Below are 21027 nucleotides of genomic sequence, written 5' to 3'. Positions count from 1 at the left end.
ATTCTTCTTTAGAGAGACGCAGATTCCTGCTTCCTGGCCGCCTGGTGGTTAGAGAGGGGAGAGAGTTCAGCATCCTAACAGCCTGGTGGATGAAGGTGTTTGTGAGTCTGGTGGTGTGGGAATGGAGGCTCCTGTACCTCCTCCCAGAGGGCAGTGCGGTTGAGGCAGGTGGTGTATATGCTGATGATGTGGGTGGTGTATATGTCTTGCGGGGAGGGGAGTGGTGCACCAGCGATTTTCCTGGGTGTGTTCATTATGCGCTGCCGGGCTCCCTTGCCGTGGTCCTCCACCCCACACAGAGATGCAGCTGAAAGGATGCTCTCAATGGTTCCTCTGTAGAATGTGGTCATGATGGTGGTGAGGCACTTGCCTGCTTGAGTTTCCTCATGTAGTAGAGGCGCAGCTGGTCTTTGGTCAGGAATTTAGTGCTATATCAATACATATAAATAAGTATACTTTATAATCAGATTTTTGTCTTGCAGAGCTGTGTAAAGAGGAGTGCCTGTTCAACGCCATCTGTGTGGTGGAACAGCTGACGGCGCGCTGCTCCTGTGACCCCATCGAGTGTGACGGCTCCTACCAGCCCCTGTGCGGGAAAGACGGACACACCTACATCAACGACTGTATACGCCGGAAAGCTGAGTGTCTGAGCAGGAGCCTCATCCCGGTCAAACACAAGGGCCCATGTGGTGAGTCAATACACCTGTGACTGTACTGTGACTGTACTGTCTACCAGGTGTATGATTATGTATTAAGTCTGTACAATGTGTTTGATGTGAAAGGTGGGGGGGTGATGTTTCACAAGCTTTGCCTTATAACGACCGTGCCGCCACTTCTTCACTTCTTCATCTCCACCTCCTTTCATCTCACGTCTCATCCACCCTCGCTAAAGCGCCAGTCACCCAAGCTGGCCCTCCTTGTGTTCTTCTCTTGTCTGTCTCTATGGCCCTTTTTACACTGATGGACAATTAATTAATAATAGTGCAATTGTGTTATTTATACACTTAAAATCACTTAGGTGCATTATTCATACACTTCTGAGTGTTGACTTTTAGTCTAGGTCACATTGGCTAGCCTTTTTAGCAAAAACTTTTTTACATTTATGACGCATTATAGCTTATGCACTTTACAAAATTCTCAAAAACAGATAAATATTATGCCGTCTGAGGTTAGGGTCGAAGGTTAGGTCATGCACACACATTAGATACCAGTGTAAAAGGGGCTATTGTCTGTGTCTGTTCTGGTTTATAAAGCTCTTCTTTCTTGTTTCAGTGCGTCAGTCTCTGTTGTCTGTCTGTCTATGTCCGTCCAGCTCTGGGCCTCTGCAGCAGGTAATCTCAGGGCGTCCTCACCATGTGAACTCAGAGGGGGCGTGGCCTAAGCCCTGCCGTGGACCAATCAGGAGCGAGCTCGTACTGCTTACTGTCTGTCTCTGTCACAAATGCTCATTTCTGTTTTAACGTTGTGTGTGTGAGGTTGAAAATTTACTGTATACTTTGTCTTTTTTTCTAACTAAATGTCTCCTCTTCCTCCTCTAACACACGCTTAGCTTTGTGTTTGCATGTGCTTGTGACCGCTATGCCTCCCAAGCTAATAATGCTATTTTACAATTTACTGAGTAACTGTGAGAAGAGCCCCAAATTACACAAGTTATGTAGGGTCAGTTCTTAATGTAATGAGACTGTCCTCTTCCTTTACTGCAGGAAATATAACATAATTAAACTAGATTTTTTACCAGTTAAATGTTGGTGTATAAGGTTCCTTACTAGATATGACTTTATAGGCACCAGTGTATAAGCAAGCAGATTAAGAAATATATATTACCGTAAATTCTGGACTATAAGCCACTACTTTTTTCTCACACTTTCAACCATGCGGCTAATATATGGACAGATTATTTGTTTGGCACATTGTCCATTCATACATACGGTGTATGGTTTGGCGACACTGCAGATGTGTGCAGCCTGAGTGCAGAAAACGCTGCTGTGTGTGCGGTTCACACATGGGTCTAGAGCTAATATGAAGTTGCTACACTAGCTAGCCATATTGTCAGCACATAGTTTATTTATAGAATAAATTATGATGCTAAATGAACATTAGTGAGGGGGATTTGTCTTACCCGTATGTGTAAATGACGAGCAAAAACGTCTCAAACTTCAGACATCCACTCATACCTGACTGACAGAACTAGCCTCTCTCCCGGGAGAACTTGAAATCTCTTGAAATCTTACAAGACACTGACATAATACAGACAGGACAGCGGCTCTTGCAAGAGACATGCGCAGTAGAGTGCGGGGAGAAACGTGGTAATGCGCCAAGAAAGATACTTGTTTGATTGTGTTTTGAACAGTTATTTTGCGCTTCATACACACAGTCCTTATGGAAAATACACGAAGAAATACAGATGATGCAGCTTAAGTTAATGGTGATTGATTTGGCTGTGGAAGAAGGAAACAGAGCTGCTGCATGTGAGCTTGGCATTAGTGAGTCGATGGTGAGATTTTGGCAACAGCAAAGGCAATAATAAAAGATGGCCCGAATTTGAAAACGTTTTTAAAGACGTGGACACCTGCAGCTTATATTCAAGTGCGGCCTATATATGTACAATTTAAAAAAAAAATTTTTTTAATTTAGTTGATGCGGCTTATATTGAGGATGCGCTCAATAGTCAATTACTTGTACCAGCTCAAAATTTTAAAGCTACCATCTGTAATTAGTCTGGTCGACCCGCCCCTGTTGGATTCCCACATATCACCACTAGATCTAGATCTATGTTACTGCAGTCTGACAGTGTGCCAGCTTTGTTGAGGAAAGGCAAGACGAGGGGAACTGGAGACAGGTTTCACATCTGCCATCTACTGTTGAAAAAAAAAAAAAAAAACTAAACTTGCAGATGGTAGCTTTAAAAAGTAAGTACCAAACAAGCTTACGCACTAAAGCAGTATTGTTTATCCACACAGATTGCTGTTACTTGAAATACAAATTTATGGGACGAAATAATCAGTAAAATCTCATCTTCATCCCATGATTGGCCTTGTTCGAAATTGCTGTAGTTGTAGCAAACAAACTTTCTTTGGAAAACTGGGCTTTGGTTAAAAGTGACACAACAGAGATAAGCACACACAAATATCGGAGCCACCAGTCCATTTCTATTACCCTGCACTTCTGAAACAACTGGCCCTTGTAGACTCCAGTTTTTCCTCGCGCCTGGGTAAAGCCGTTGTAAACTACTGATGACTCTTTTGTTCTCCTCCGTTCCATCAGAGCGACGGACAGCGTACAGCCCTTTAATTGTGTCCAGTCCATTGTCTTTGCTGCTAGTGCCAGATATAGATAAACCAGCAATAGATGTGTTGATGCTGCAGGCGGCCGAAGATCCCAGACGCTACAGTTATCTCCACTCGTCACAAACCGCTAGGGCTAATTAGCATCAGTGGACCGCGCATTAATTACCGCAAACTGGAGATTGCATGGGCGCTTATGTGTTTTGCTGCGTTTCATTACTGCTTCCTCGCTTTCCTGTTTGTCTAGTTCTTCTTCTGGAGTTGTCGTTACATGGCGTGTCTGCTACCATGTTTCTTTAATGTCTCTTATTGACATTTGCATATTATTCAAAACAGAACGTCATCTCTCCGGTTCAGTTTTAATTAAACATCAAAAGGCCCGTGTGTAGGTGCCCATAGAGACACTGGATATGTATGCAGTCTTTCCGTTCCACTACACATATAAGGACTAGCTACATTCTTTTAACTCAGCCTCTTGGTTTTTATACATGCGCTTTGAGGCTTTTGCAAAGATTAGAAGGAGGGTCTTTTCTCTGATACAGCTGCCCAAGGACTTCAGAGGACCAGGCTGTCACCAACTAATCTGAGAGAACTTAAAGAAACATATGGAAATATAAAAGATGACAGAATTTTCACTATTGGAGTTACATGCGTAGAATAAACTCCATGCATGCAAATTTAAATATTATGCTAATTGTTTTATAGGGAGCTGTTTGGAAAAACCCAGCATTTAATCTTGATGTTTTATGCATTAGTTATAGGCAGAGCATCAATTAGCTTCCTTCATAGCTTTGAGTAATTTGCTAAAAGTGCCCGGATTACGCTATTTTCTGATCTATGTTATAATGTTGTTTCCTTGTCAGAAACATACTGTGATTTGTGTTTTGATTGATTGACACATGTTAAACACACAAACCCTGCATGTTTAGGCTGAGTTCTTCTCTCAAACAGAAAACACTTGTGATGTTATATGTTAATACAAGAAGTGCTCCACTGTGTTTTTAGACTCCATATTAGGTATGTCCATGATATAATAGATAATTGATCATTAAGAATTTTGTCGATCACGTTACTTTTTTATCGACAAACCAAATGTAGGTTGCTGTGCGTAGTGTAGCGATGGAGATGAGGCTACATCTGACAGCTCAAACACTGGAGTTGCAGCCTTACAGTCCCACATTTCGGCTCTGGCACACCTCCTTGGAGATCACTATACCACTCACTGAGTGCACATTAGTATCCCAGGTATGATTGGGTTTTTTGAGTTATTCCGATTTTGTCATGGTGGATGTATAAGTAGTATTCCGGTTACTGCAACATAAAGTTGAGTGCACATGCATTCAAAAGCCAAACACTTTTCAGTCTTTTCTTCTAGCCAAAATAAATAAAGTGACTGAAATGACTGTTAAATAAAGAGCTGCACTAAGAGCTAAGAGCAGCGCTAATAGTTTATGCAGGTTACTAATAATAATAATAATAATGATGATAATTTTAGTATAAAAACATTAATGATTAATCAAAAATCAATCGTTAATTCTCCCGACAATCGATTAAGAAAATTTTAATTGAATGCGAAACCCTACTCCATATACCTTAACTAGAATTATTTGGATAATTTCAGCCCTGGAATTGTCAGTCTTTATTGAACTAAGGGTTTATGACATCACAAGGTAGAACAGAGGATTTTGAGCTTTGGAGATGTAAACAGACTAATAGTAAAGGATCACTCAAACATGTGCGAAAGAAACAAAACACAACTCTAAATTTGTGTTGAGGAGGTAACAATATTCTAAAATGGCTCAAAGCTCACTAGGCAAATTTGTGTAATATGAGGTTTTTGCAAAGATTTTAACACGACATATTTTAGCTGGATATATATTTTTACTATTTAATTAACCACATACAAGTAGTGTTATAAAAGTAGTAGTGCGGATTTATCATACAGTGCACATATTGCTGATCCAGGCTGCATGCCACCACGGTCTTGTCTGATCTCAAAGAAGATAAAGATGAGAGAAGTCCCTCTTTGTAGGCACACGCAGCCTTGAGGCAAAACTTCAGAAGGGTAGAAAGAACAATAGTCTTGTCTCAAAATTCTTTTCAAAAATAATGTCATTGTAACCCATGTTCCTCCCACTCAGTGCCTTGTACAGTTGAATATAACTGCTAATATCACATTATAGACAGAATAAAATATTATTCATTTTAACAAGAGACCTCCGGCTGAAGCACACCCAAAATCGCATATTTTAGAGCAAAATTCCCAATATACACACTGTAAGCTAACTCATATGAATAAAACAAATCGTGCCAAGGACATATTAGCATAAATGTCACATGGCTCATTTTATAGTACAGTTTTAGTATTATGATTTAATAGTGTAGAAATACTACTTTCATAGTACTAAATTTTGACAGCAATCAAACCTACATAAATACATTTATTACACAATTTTGTGATCTCTGTCATAATGTTGTTTCCTCATCAAAAACATACCTGGAGTTGTGTTTTGTTTCATTCACACAAACCCTGTATTTTTAGGCTGAGTTCTTCTCAGAAGCAGAAAACAGAAAGTGCCCCACTGTGTTTTTACCCCATACACCTTTACTAGAATCATTTGGAAAATTTCAGCCATGGAATTGCCAATCTCTCCTGAACAAAAGGTAAAATGTAGCACTGTGTGAGTTTGGTGATGTAAACATAGTAATAATGAACAATTACTTAAACATGTAAATGAAACAAAACACAACTCTGTTCTTTTTGATGAGGTAGCAATATTCTAACATGTCTTCAATCTCAAGAGTGAATTTTTCGTAATGTAAGATCTTTAAGCTACACTTCTTCTTGCTTGGTAACTTCAAATAAGCCATATTGCCGTGTCAACGGTTTACTGCCTATTCACAGATTGGTTTTCCAGAGTGTACACTGATAGCAAAGTTATACTCCGTAGCTACTGTATCACTATAGCTCCACGCTCTGAGCTAACTTCAGCACAGAACACTGGACATACTAAATGAAGATGATCCTTATCGTCTGATTGGACAGCGGCGGTGATCGATCACTCTGTCATCTGTCAACCGCGTCACATCCTTCCGCCGAGACTCCACCATCAATCTCCCTTGATTCTGGTGACAGGGGTCTACAGCGGCCCCTCCCTTCACCCCAACAAAGACTCAGCCTGTCTGCTGCGTCTCGCTACTGTCCTCCCTGTCACGCATTTTGACTGATATTGCGAGGCTTTTTTCAATTTGAAGAAGGGTGTTTAGCTGATTAACTTGTGCACCGGATGACTCACAAATCACAATGCGTCCCACGGCAGCCAAGGCGCTGACTGGAAGTGAATCACAGAGGCATGATGGGAAGAAGGTGGGATTCATCAGCAAGGAAGATCAAGATGGCACTCAAAGTTTTATGTTTGTCATCACAGAATTATAGCTATAGAAATATAATAAACATTTTTATTTGCTTGACATGCATACACACTCAGAGCCTGCATGCTTAATCTAATAGCGTGTGCTGATTAAAAGTCAGGACATATTGCCTCTTTAATTAGTAATTGATTATAAATCAGCTGTATGTGTCAGTTCAGCATCAGACATGATGCTGTAGACATGATGCTGTAAGTGCCCGTCACCATGGGTCAACTGCAGTGGTGGAATGTAAAAGTACTAAAGCACTGTACTTAAGTATCTGTACTTTACTTGCGTATATTTTAGAGTGGATGCTTTTTACTTAACAACATTTGAAAGGAGGTATATGTACTTTCTACTCCACTACATTTTTGAAAAGGACTGAAAAATATTTTTATTATATTTTGCGATCTGAAGGGGCTGAGGGCTTATTTTTAACACATTTCTAGTTTTCTATATTATATGCTACTACTATATTACTATTTATAAAACAGCTAGGAAAAAACAATCAATTCAGTTGTTTCTGTTGAACAAAATTCAGCATAAATCTTTGATAAAGTAAATAAAATTTAAGCTTCATTAGATCTCAAAATATGTGCAAAATAGCCGCCGAGTTCCAAATAGGAAGTTCACATGTGGCTCTTCTGGCTCCTTTGACTCCCATTGGAATATTATTGCTCTCTCTCTATAGCTGCTGCTGTGAGCCTTGTCATTTTGGTCTTAAAATGTTTGTATTAACCCACTCTACATGATCCTTGTGCTTTTATTTCACTGTTTTGTCCGTTAAAAAATCCTATTCATAACATAGAGCCTGCCTCCAAATTCATAGGTGTCCACTTTTTTTTTATACAGGCTATGGTTGTACTCGCAGATAATAAGCTATAATCATGTTTCTTTTACTACGACTAAGGCAGGCTGTCTCAGTTCTACAGTAGGATCGTCAGCGTTATCTCTAACCTAAATGTACGATTCCCTTGATTTCACCATCATTATCTTTTTAACGGAATATTTTTGGCATTGCTTTTAATGAGTCATGGCTCCCATAGGCTGTCTGTCTGCAGCATCAGGAGCTGTTATTTGAGTGCATCTGACAAACAGCTGCACTTCCACCAAACGATTTAAAAGTATCCCATTAGAAAAGGTTAATGCAAATGGTAGCATAAAAAGGTTTTATTATCACTTTAGGTGGATCTGGATTTAATGTGTGTTATGTGATATAATGTGCACTTAAAGCTATGGGAAAAGTGCATTCAGTTCACAATTGAATCAGGAATACAGATTAGACTGTGCATCTTTCATTATGGGGTTGGTAGTGAAGTTCATGGATTCACTACATTCATAGGAATTAAAACAGTGAATGTTTAGACCTTTTCTATAGGATTTCAGTACATACTTCATTGGGCTGTTTCGCTCTGACCATTTAGTGCACATTCAGCAGCAGTGTTGGAGGGTCTGGTCCCAGGAGCAGACCAGTGGCCTCAGCAGCCCAGAGGACAATGAAGCACATACAAACACTGTGCTGTGCAAAATAATGAGTCGGAGCAGCAGTGAGGCAGTAGATATAAACAGACACAAGGAGAATTCTGTGTGCAGAATACATTGAAACGAGCAGTAAACAAATGAAAGAGCGGGTTTTGCAGACACAAATTCCTTATTCACGGCTCCTTTGTCATTTGCTGTGTACACAGCTGAGTGTGTCAGTGTATGATTGCTCAGGCACAGCGCTCATGTGAGTGTGAGAGACTTGGTTGAAATGTGTTGCCTGTCGCCTCTGGAGGTTAACACACAATCACTCAGCAGCAGACACATTGTCATTGACGGAGAGCCTGGCAACACAGCAAAGAAAAATCAGTCACTTAGGTGTTGAGCGTCAATGGCAAATATTTTACCATTTGCATGTTTATTTGATGAGCGTCTCTGGCGTACACATGCGACTGTGGTGTTTGGCCTCACAAACTGTCACAGAACACGCGCAGAAGGACGGGAGCCTGGGCGCGCAGAGCTGTTTTTCCTAATCAAGTTAATTAGAGGCTGTGCCCAGGGAGAGCGATTGACAGCATCTAGAGCCCCCTGGTCCTGTGACTGCACTGACTGCAGGCTGCACACTGTGAAATGTGGGTCAAACGAGTGTCACAAGTGAGTCCAGGCCTCAGCACCCGCTCAGAACAGCCTTTGACTCTTTCCTCTGTTCACTGCACATTTCAGTCTTTGAAATCTCTTCATTCAAACTTGACTGGTGCTGCTGTAAAAGTTTTCTTTGCCCTCTTGTATATTTTGGGCTTTAGTAGGAATCTGAAAATGCGATGTGAAGTTCCAGCACTGCTCTCCACCATGATAAAAGCCCCTCATTTGCCTTTGACAGGCAGTGTTTAGACAGGTCCTACCTTTGAGTGTCACTTGTCACAGACTCAGACGCCCTGTGTGGCTTTCTTCTCCCCTCACGCTGTTTTACGTGTCTCCAGTTTGAAGAGCACTGCGTTCTCACTTGTAAATGCATAAAGAGGCTTGGGCTCGCACGTTGCCTGTGATAAGTATTCAGAGGTAGACAGACACAGCCTGGGGGTATGCCTTTTGCTGTATGCTAATATAGCCTTTTCTCCGCCTCTCTTCTTGGACTAATACGATACATAAATGTTTTTAATGTGTGGGATCAAAGGCTCAGGGGTGAAGAACCACACAGGGCGGAGCAGGGCGGTGGTCCACAGCCCTACTGCAGGACTGCGCTCTAACACCTTGTACTGACAGCCCATTGTTGCTGCCAGTTGGCCAGTTCAAGCATCACCTGGATTACCCTGATTCGCTGCCCTGCATAATATGGGGAGCTATTTGGAAGTGCACACACACCCGAGGGGGAAAGTCCAATTAACATATGTATGAGCTGAGTGGAGATGGGAGGAGGCCACAGCCAAAATAATCTCCTAGTATTTTAACAGCATGTTACGCCTAGTGAACAGTTTGGAGCCTGCATATTGTCGCCAACACAGGAACACGGCCAAAGGCAGTGTGTGGCTGCACTTCAGCCTATCAAGAGGGTTAAAGCTTCAGGAGTTGATAAGGCCACTTTAGCTGTCAGATAAGGCCATTAAGAGGACTGTAATGATACCGTAGGCAGGTGAGCAGACATCTACTCATCTGAACTTTCCAACTGTGGGCTGTGGTATCTCTCTAAAACCAGGGGGTGGAATCACAACGACAGATTGAGGCAGAGATTGGCATATTGGCATTTTGTGGAACTAAAGTGAGCATATTTTAGAATTTGTGAACGCTTCCAAATTTGAGTTACCGTTCAGTCCCACAAGTCACTTTAGGCATTTACATTTTATCTATAGTCCTCCTAACTTCAGCCTAGTCTGTTGGAATATTTAGTTCGATCTGAAACATGGCCAGTCATAGAATACATTTTACCTTTATAGCTTTAAGAGCAAAAGGTATAGTCTTAACAATTTACGATATAGTAAATGTGCCTAGTAAAATAGGTAGATTAAATAAATGTACCAGTCTTTTGAAGTCTTCTTTAAGAATGCATGCTTTGCATAGTTACTTTAAATCCCACTTTTTTAAATTTTGAAATTATACATAACAAAACCAAAACTAGACAAAATATCTCCACACTCATCACACACAAAACTACACAAAAAACACAGCCAAACAAACTGTCAGTCAAGTCCGGTCAAGATGTTCAAAAAAGGTGTCCATGTCCATTCAAAGTTAATATGAGATATTCTAACAAAAAATAGCATTTTAAATCCAGACTGTGTTTTCAAAGGACTCCGAGGTAAAGGTAAATTGTTCACCGCTGCTTATTTTGCTGCATCCTCCCCAACAATTGATTCTAATGCGATCGTTCCTTTGTGTGCACTGCCAAACGTATGCAACCCTTGTAAGCCTGTGATCCCAGCTTAACCGTACAACCTTGGCTGGTGGAGCGAAAGTTCAGCAGCCCACTTCATACGGACGAGCCCTGGAAGACAACTGCAGTGCCTGATAACGCTTTTGTCTCCTGTCTCCTTTGTCTCGCAAAGAAGATGAAAGAATTTGAACTACAAAACTAATTTTTTTTATCAGGCTTTTCCTCTTGGGGCTAAATTTTCCCCCTGATTTAATAAGTGCAAGCAGTGTAAAGGAGACTGCAGAATTGCCCGTGTGGAAAAATATTCGTTATGAAGTCTTTCTGTTGGACGCCGTGGGGAGCTTTGAAATGGCAGACTGTCACAACTAAAGCTTTTGGGATAGCAGTGCTTGTTCACATTCGCTTCTTCTCTGGTCGTCTCCCAAACACTTACATTTTTTCATGCATGTACCGCGAGCCAGGCCCAGAACTAACCAAAGCTGTTTATACATGAAGCTTGACAGTTGAATGTGTTTTGTCTTACCAACTGAGCAGGTACAATCTCCAGCTATAACCAAAGCAAAAGAAGATGAATAATTCTTTTTAATGAGGGACTCCAGCTTTGGTACGACTTGGAGATGAGAGAACTTTACATTTGGTGCCGCCTCCGTCAGAGCCCCAGTCTGGCAGAGAAGGCGTAGACTGGTTTAATTAGTGCGGTATTTGAATGGTACAGCCCTGCTCTGGACTTAGAGAGGATTATTTCATGTTAGGCCGAGCCCTGTCATCGTGGGGGAATGTGGAAGTGTCACAAAGAGTAATACCTCTTAGAGACACTAAAGCTGGGATGGGAATTGTACTGCCATTCAAACCCGACGCTATATATATTTAAGACCATGATGATTCTGAAGTACTTAAAATTCTTCTCGTGTATTTGCAAGACTATTGTTATTGCCTTAAAATACAACTATTAGGGTTTTTGCTTATTAGGATATAATTGCTTGTTAAACATTTCAGGTATGAATCAGCCTCCATCGAGATGTGTTGTCTGTAATGCTCCTTAATATTCAATGAAGTTGTCCATCTCCATAGAGAGGCCAAATTGCAGGTCAGATCTGCAGAGTGGCAACCCCCTCAAAGAACACATATTTTTCAAGGTATTCCTTAAGCAACAGACACACCTGTAACTGAATAGATGACAAATAAACAATAGATACATTTAATGCCAAAACATGGAATATTCTGTAATACCGTATTTTTCAGACTATACGGTGCACCAGATTATAAACAAACGGACGAACACTTGAGACTGATCCCTTTGCCCAGACATCCTTGATCCACTGGCAGATCGTGGTGTAACTCACCCGATGTTGCCTCCCTGTTTTGGTTAATGTGGGTGGATAATTTAAGTTTGTTTTTTAATTTTCTACGAGGCAGACTCAAATATACATTGAGTAATAATGTGTTTAATGCCGCTTTGTGCACATTTGTTTACATTTTACAGAAACGAAAATAAAAAACACATGAATCATTTGCATAAACTATAAGTGCTGAAAAAACAGTTCACTCGTTGCTTGTTGATGAGCAATGTGTATTTATTATGCTAACTATCAACAATAGGAAATCATTTGGACATGATATGGCCATTACATGTGTACTGTAACACTTGCAAATACTGTAAGTTGTACTGCAAAAATAACACTGCCTTCTGCTTAATTATGCAATGAATAATTGTGGTCTGAAAAATCAGTCATTAACATATCCATCACCTTAATTGTAATGCGCATTGTGAATATTGTAGTTTAAAAAAAAAAAATCAAACTAGACTCACAGTTGTGTGAGTTGCTGATACTACAAGCCTGAGCCATTATAAGCAAAGCAAAGCGAAAGTATTCCGCTGAATCCTTGCATCAATACAAATCAATCCTTACTCATTATTCACTGTAATGGGACAACCTCTATTCTCACTTAAATCTGGAAGCGTAGCAATCTGTTTTTCTGTCTTTAGCTGTACAAAAGGTAACGACTTTCTTATTTTAAATGTTACTCCTTATTAATGTTAACAATGTGGCCTTTAAAAGTACCAATCAATAGTACCCAGACCAGCAGTCCTCCAGAACAGGCTAATTGTCTCTTTATGTGTCATCTGTTGATCATTTAGCCCACACGTGTGGGGAACGCGTGGGGAACATCCAATACTTCCAGGCTAATAAATGAGAACCGGGGGTGCCAAGTGTGCCACAACGCCCCCCACGATGCCATCTAATCTCATAATAGTCTTAATAATGGGACATCAGCGGGAGGGGCTTATTATGAGGGGCTGTTACCATGCCAACAACCCCACAACAAAAGCTGGTGGCATGATTGTGTTGTATCGTCTTATGAGTAGCAGTAATTAAATTGTGTGGAGGCCTAATTGGAAACTGTGACCCACCTTTACAACCAGCTGTTTGTTAATGTACGGAGCAAAATTAAAGTCAGTTTACAATACACGAGCGACACTAGCCTCGTGTTCTTTGAAATTGCTGCAGTTGACCTGGTTGGTTAATATTGCTGCGTTATGAACTGTTGCCCTAAATGAGACACTTGATACTAGTTTATTTTATAGAAGAAAAACTTGCTTCTAACCGTAGATTACATTGCCTTAAAGGTTAACTGTGTAACTTTTCTTGGGGGGGTCTGCAACCTGTTTGTCTCCATGGAGATGTTAATGCTTTGGTTTAAATTGTTATATGGTTTTAATTAATATGTCTTGCATTTATTCAAGTACAGGTGCTATTTATTGCTCAAAAATATTATATAATATCATATCTCCACAAATCTAACCTGTAATATGGCATGCAAGTTTCCATGGAGATTGATAAGTTTATGGTAATACTGTGGAACATTCGAGACAAATCTCCATGGAGACAAGCAGGTGAGGGACCCTCCAGCAGACAAGTTACACCTTTAATATTGATTATTAGTTGTGGCAGTTGGGGGATTACCTCACTACAACACTGGATATATAAAGGTCAATTTGAACTTGATTATTATTTTGAATTCCACCGACAAACAAAGCTCTGAAATACTGGTCAGTATCTGGAGGGCTAAAGAAAAGAGTCAGGTGGAGGAGGTGAAGGGTCAGAACATTAGAGGAACAGTGTGATTCACTTCCAGCTCCACCCCTGTTTCAGATAGTTTTAAATCAGAGCAGAGGGTGTGATGGGTGTCATATGTTTCGTGTATATTGGCCAATGCGGCAGCTTTAGACCACAAACCAGATAATTAACCAAGTGTGCACTAAAGTTGCAAAATAAAAAATTAAAAAATACAAGGAACAGAAGACAGCGCCTTTAGAACACCATGTACACAGTTTAATAGCAAAACGTTTTTTTTTTGTTTTTTTAGTGTTTAGCCCCAGTATGCAACAAACCGCTTAGATCAAGATAAGATAAGATGCAATACCTTCCTATGAACCTTTGGCAAGCACTTGTTTCTAGTTGTCGCAAATTTGCAACATACCCAAATTTCTATTATTTATTTATAGTCAAATTAATAATCTCAACATCTCAATTTAATTTACCATTTACTTAAAGGCAAAAACACACACAAAACATTTTTATATACGTCTATATAAATTCAAGCATTAAGGAGTTAAAGAGTACACACACTGCGCACCTTTTAATTAGTTGTTGTGTTGTGTATAACAAACGTAAGAATTAAATAGTTTGATTTCAGTTTGATCTGGACTGTTTTTGTTGACTTGACTACTTCGTAAGGTAAAATTGCCCCAACATAAGCGTGACTTTACTTTGAAAACACTGATTTTGATCTCACCTAATGCACCACATGTTAGCAGGGCAGTAACTCTTCTAACAGAGCCATACACAGAGCAGCTGGATGAATGAATTTGACACGCAGAGCTCTGAATATGTCTGCGTCAGGCCGGGGATCTGTGATCAAAGACCTGTTCACACAGTCTGTTCAGCCCAGCTCTGTCCCCATGCTATTAGAACACCATGTACACAGTTTAGTAGTAAAATAAAGTAGTTTTAGTGTTTAGCCTAACTTTAAAGAGAGCACAAATTGGTTAACCATTGAATTAATTTGTGTAGTTTATAGAAATGTAAGAATTAAATAGTTTGATTTCATTGACTGCTATGGAAGCTCTAAAATTGCCCCAACATAAGCGTGACTTTACTTTGAAAACACTGATTTTGATCTCACCCAATGCACCACGTGTTAACAGTGCAGCCAGACCCACCTCTAACTCTTCTAACAGAGCCATACACAGAGCAGCTGAATGTTGAATTTGACACACAGAGCTCTGAATATGTCTGCGTCGGGCCGGGGGTCTGTGATCAAAGACCTGTTCACGCTGCCTATTCAGCCCCACTCTGTCCCTACCACCCTGCCCACACCCAGGCACTGTTCTCCCCAATCCGAACGCACGATTCAGGCCGCTTTTAATGAAGTGCTGCTGCCGCGACTCAGCACGGAGCATTCACTTATGTGTGATGTTCACGTTTCATATCTGCCTCTGCCCAGGAGCTTGCTTTTTCTGAATTATTAAGCACAAGGCTGTTTCTTCTTCTCGACGCCTTTTTTCTTCTCCTATCTGCTCACTATTTTCCTTTTATTTCTACGCGCTTTTGCTCGTTGCTCCATGTCAGCTCCACCAGCTTGGGTTGAGCCTGTCGTACTCACTGAGGTGCAAATGGCAGCCTTTGAAGAGGACGTATACGCTGGGGATGTCAATTAATCCAAAGCATTTAGTCTGACAGAAAAATAACAAAAACAAGAGGCTGAGAGGCCATTGTCCCTGTACTGTTTCATCTCATTGTGCTGCAGGGCCATGTTTTATCCGCTCTTGCCAGAGGATTCTGCACTCTTCAAAGAACCAGGAAACATCAGGATAGGCACAGACTAGGAAATGACATGTGAAGTTTAGACAGAAAAGCTGACACAAAAAGTTGAATATTGTCTAGGCCTGTCACGATTTACAAATTTTGAAGTGAAATACATTGCTGAAAGAAAATATAGATGACTAACAATTAAATTCAAAATTATATCACAGACACAGTAACTGGATAATTCCCTCCAAAATTATTCTAAATGCATACTATTGTTTTTAAAAAAAAGTTTTGTATTTACCATGGACCATAGAAGTTATGCATTTAGCTTTCTTGATGTTAAAGGTGCATTCTGTAACTTTTCTGGTGGAGGATCCGTCAAATGCTTTTTCTCCAGACCAAACCAGACCAAGTTAAGGGACAGTTCTGTGGAGAGGCAACCCCCCTCAAAGTCAGAATACCTGTTTTTCTAGCCATTTTTGAGCTTTAAAACCACCTGTAATTGAATAAATGTAAGGTAGAGCTGTTTAATGTCATACTGTGAAACATTCCAGGCAGAGCAATGACATATTCATAGAAACAAACAGGTGATGGACCCCCAACAAAAAAGTTGCGTAGTGTATCTTTAAATCTAATTGTAACACAAAGTTTCCCACAATTACAAAGGAAAAGTACTGATCCCAAAATGATTGTTTCATCTGTCATTTATAAAACGAAACATCAATATAGTAGTTATTGTGACAGGTCTAATATTCCCCCAGTTGTTTTTACCCCAAATCCCTCTAACACCACACTTGCTGTTGCCTGGGTAACTAACTTCCCACCTCGTCCCCTAAGTCCTTTTCCTTCAACCTCCACTTTATATTCTCCCCACTTCGTAATCGCCACGTCTTTTCAGCGTGCGTGCCTAACTCTCCTTTCTGGTTTTCAGATCTTCACGTTCCTAGCCCGTGCGTTGACAAAGTGTGCGATCACGGAGCTGTCTGCGTGGTGAAGAATAGTGAACCAGTGTGTGAATGCCCCGAGGCCTGTCCACAGACCTCAGACCCCGTTTGTGGATCAGACGGTCAGAGCTACGGGAGCCCCTGTGAGATGAGAGCCATGAGCTGTGCGCTACAGAAGTCCATCCACATCATGCACAAAGGACCTTGTGGTGAGTACAAGGAAAATGGTATGTGTGTTGTCATAGCGATAGCAACTACTCGCCAAACGCATGTGCCAGTTTGTGTTTTGGCTCTGCTTCCTTAAATTTTGAGATGTTGAAAAATACATTTGTACAAAGCATCCATGCAGCCTCCGTACTTTGGCAGTTTTAGAAATACTATAATCAACTGTGATTAAAGAGGTTATATTCACACCTACTCAAGTTATTTCAAATATAGTCCTTTTCCAAGAACATAAAAGCATGCAAATGTAAAAGTATATTTATTTATGTATTTTATTTGAGTTATTCAGTGTATTTTTTTTGCACTGCCATCAACAATCATAAAAAAAAAAAAAAAAAAAAAAAAAAACTGTTTTAAATGAGATATATTTTGCTCCTGTTGTGGAATCCTACCTGCCTCCTTACATACCAACTCCATCCTTCAAAGCAGGTGATTTGTTGAGTTTGGGGGATCTTTAACCCTTGCACTCCTTTAAAATAGTCATACCTGTGGTCCTTCGTGACAAAAATGTACACCAGAAAAGAACACCACAATATTTTTATGCAGTACAGAGTTTTGTCCAACTTTTTATATCAATGTCTTGATTTACTTCTGCCCAAATCATACATACCATATAATATTATTATAATTTTTTTTTTTACCCGTTAAATGCCATTTTTGACAGCAAAAGTATCAAATTATGTGAATAAAAAAAATGAAAAAATAGGATATTTTTCTATATCTTTCAAGAAATGTTTTAATTTGTTTGTGTTGGAATTATATTACGCACCCATATCATTTTAAACCTCAAATATCTACGTCCCTGGACTTCAGTGTGGACTCATATGTACAAATGTCTTTCTATTGATATGACCTTGTAATGGAAGATACGCAGTAAAAAGAAAAAAACATCAAAACATTTCAAAAAGACACTAAAACAAAATAATTTGAAGGGTTTTCAAAACCAAAGAATGAAAAATAAATAAAAAAATAAAAATATACTGGCAAAGTTATGCCAGTAAAGTAAAGACATTTTGAATGGACGTCAATGGGACAAAAATGTACCTAAGGACCACAGGTGTGAGTATTTTGATTATAGACAATTTAATTAATGTGATCTTGAAAGAAAACACAGAAATTAAAAATACATCACAGAATATACAAACTGGCCAATTTTGGTGCTATCTGGTGCAATATAGCCACAGTTATGCAAAAAAGAAAGGTTGAGATGTACAAAAATTTACCTAGGGGTGCAGGACGGTTAAAGAACTGATTTTGTTACCCAAAACTTTAAAACAAAGAAACTGTAGATAGCCTAATTCTGGAGGTGGCACGTTTGATGCCGTCTGTAAAACATCTCCAAGAGTAAATACTGTACTAATTGTAAGGAGAAGGGGGGCATTACAAAGTCCTGTAGAGTTCCAGAGATTACACTGCCTCTTGCTTCACTCCAGATGCATTGTGCTCGGTTTATTCATGGTACAAACAATGGAAGACACAATGTGAAGATTGCAAAAACACACCAGCTCTTAACAGGCACAGTTGAAAACCACAAGATGTTAAATGGAAGACAGTTATCGTGGACATCTGTAATTTTCTCAGAGACACATCTTCCTCTAAAACATCACATTGGCGCTGTGTACTCCGATATAGAGCATCTTGTTAAAAAGCCATCCATTATTCAGACGCACAACACCATAAAGTCATTTACAGTGGAGTCGTAGAGGATGGAACAGTGTGAATTACAGCTCACAGGTGGAAAATGATAGCTCCCCACAGATTACAATTTCGTTTAAATAGGCTTACGTTACCATAGGCCAAACTACAGTGCACATTCACTGGGTTTATAATCACGTATTACCTTAAGGCTTCCATACTGTACGATGCATTCACAACAAATTTGATCTCACTTTTATTTGTTTCTCTTGCTGCTCGTTCTTTCTTCTTGCCTGTTTTGACCTTTTAGAAAATACACAGTTTCTTTACTTGCCATTGAATTAGTGTCGTAGTCCTTTCATTTATAGATAGGTAGATGTCGTCTTAGTGGACCAAATTGTATATTAGTCAACAAAGCAGCTCATTTAGATTATAAATATACTCATCGTTCACCAGTTTAAAGCCCCCACATTAGCCCAATTTCGGATCTGTGTTATAATGTTGTTTACGTCATCAAAACAAACCAGGAGTTGTGTTGTGTTTCATTCACACGTTGAACACACAAATCCTGCATATTTAGTAGAGGTCTATGCAGGACAGAATTTTCTGTCCGCTCCTGCCCGCATCTGCGATATTCTGTCCCGCTCCCACCTGCAAATCCCGCAAGTTGGGGATGTTTGCTTTCTTAAGATCTATCAGTCACAGAGAAGTGGACGGGAATTGTCTAAAATGTCTGTGAGATTAGATCACATCCGCAAATTTAGGATGCTTTAAATGTTTTTATTACACGCAAATATATTATACAAAAATTATGTATGATAGGCATACATTAATCATTTGTATATTTTACTTTATAGTCATATTTAGTTTGAGGGACTGCAGTTTATCATCCAACCCACCCGCTCCCACATTGTGCAGTCCTGCTTTCGCCCACGCCTGCAATGAACTTTCAAAATGTGTCCCATGGCGCACTGTTTTGCGTTGGGTCCCGTGGGTGCAGGGCTGTAATTTAGAATTCTTCACTAAAACATTAAACACTATGGTCCACCTTATGATGTCAGGTGGTAGTACAGGATCTACTGTGTTTCAAAACTGCATACACTTTTACTAGAGTCACTACCGCTTCATGACATCACAAGGTGGAACAGAGCATTTTAAGCACAAATCCAGACAGTTTTTTGAGGAGGTCACAATGATAAAGCTCACAAGAGTAAATTTTATGTATTATAAAACCTTTAATCTGTGTTTATTTAGATAAATTTTCTCTGCATAAATATTATTTGCATGAGCTCCCGAGCAGGTGTAGTCTGTAATATTTTTGTAGTCAACCACAGCTCTACATTGAATCGTCTGTATAAGTCACTATTCTTTGTCAAACTATCAACCAGTCTTTAGCCACAACAGCAACACTTGATAGGATTAAAATATTTTCTATCCAGACATATTTTTACGGGTTGGTAAACCTATTCCGAAAACTCAACGTCTCAATAACTTCTTGTAAAGGCAATTTTCCCATGCATTCTAAATGATGAATGAGTATTTTTTTCCCCACCCATGATAAACCCTCTTTGTACACTCTACACAGAAGTACAGCAATTATTAGCCTCTTGGTCCAGCTCTCTCGTTCAGTGGGATTTACAACAATAGATTTTCTGTGCATATTTTAAAGCGGATAACGGTAAAAACGAGCAAGCGGCGATGGCGTTTTTTGTGGAGCCGTTAGAAGAATGATCAATATGAGTGAGTTATTACTTCTCAGCGGTGTACAATATCACAGGCGCAAACAGAGGACAAGTCCAGGCTGCTCATGGCCACATTGTGCTGCAGAATAAATAGAGCGTTGGGTATTTCTTCACTGAGAGTGAGGTTGACTTATTGGTGAAGCCCTCTGTATACCTCCTTCCATGGGCTCTATCAGTCATCTCCTCTACAACCTTGTCCGAAGTACAAACATGAAAGGACGTCCGCCAACAACAAATGAATCTGTTTTTGTTTTTTCATCTGTGCAGTAGAGATTGACCGATATGGGCTTTTTCACGGCCAATGCCAATACGCTCTGTTGATATTTTTGGGCAGATATGTAGAGCCAGTGTAGATTATTTTCCCCAAATGATATTATTTAAAGGTGCACTGTGTAACTTTTGTGGTGAAGAGTTTGCCACTTACTTGTCTCCATGGAGATGATGTTGCTTTGCCTTGAAAGTTCCACTTAAATCTTTAAGCATTTAATACAATTGCAGGTGTTTTTATTGTTCATAAGTTCATACTGTAAGCAACATCTCCACACATCTGACCTGTAACTTTGCCCGGTGGCGTTATTTGCCATGGAAATAGATATGCTTAATGTCATACTGTGGAACATGCCAGGCAAAGCAATAACATCTCCATGGATACAAGCACCTTTAATTTAACCAATGCACCTTTAAATTTACTACAAACCTGGTCCGTGTACCATTCATTCTTTTGAAATTCAGTTAAAAATGAAAAACAATAAAGTGGGAAAAAAGTCTGTTATTTCATTTTTCCGTTTTAGTGTCAAACAAAAAAACAGATTTCGACGTCTATTTCCAATATTTAATTTAAAGTTTATTTCAAATAACACCAATCAAAAAACATCCTGCCTATTTCAATTTTGATATTTTATTCTCTTCTAGCAGCAGAACTTCAGGGGCATATAAACCAGAGAGAATAAAATATCGCAACTGAAATAGGCACAAGACAAGTTTTTGATTGGTGTTATTTGAAATAACCTCTTTCTTAATTGAAATTCAAAAGAACGAATGTTACATGGACCAAACTAGACATTTTGTGCATCTCTTCATATTAAAATGTTAAAATAAGCTTTGTGTGTAACTTTTAGGCAGCTG

At 39.6% G+C, this 21027-nt stretch overlaps 1 protein-coding gene across 1 annotated transcript in view; it reads left to right on the top strand.

The window, feature by feature from the left end:
- The window catches only part of agrn (agrin), a 434659-nt gene that overhangs the window by 307669 nt on the left and 105963 nt on the right, over positions 1-21027 (top strand). Inside the window, 2 exon segments of the mRNA XM_055166184.1 lie at positions 483-689; positions 16291-16512. Coding sequence (XP_055022159.1) covers positions 483-689; positions 16291-16512 — 429 coding nt within the window.

The sequence above is a fragment of the Boleophthalmus pectinirostris genome, unplaced genomic scaffold (genome assembly GCF_026225935.1).
Source record: "Boleophthalmus pectinirostris isolate CB_2022bp ecotype Guang Dong unplaced genomic scaffold, ASM2622593v1 HiC_scaffold_8, whole genome shotgun sequence".
Lineage (NCBI taxonomy): Eukaryota > Metazoa > Chordata > Actinopteri > Gobiiformes > Gobiidae > Boleophthalmus > Boleophthalmus pectinirostris.
This window is presented reverse-complemented; position numbering and strand designations above follow the sequence as displayed.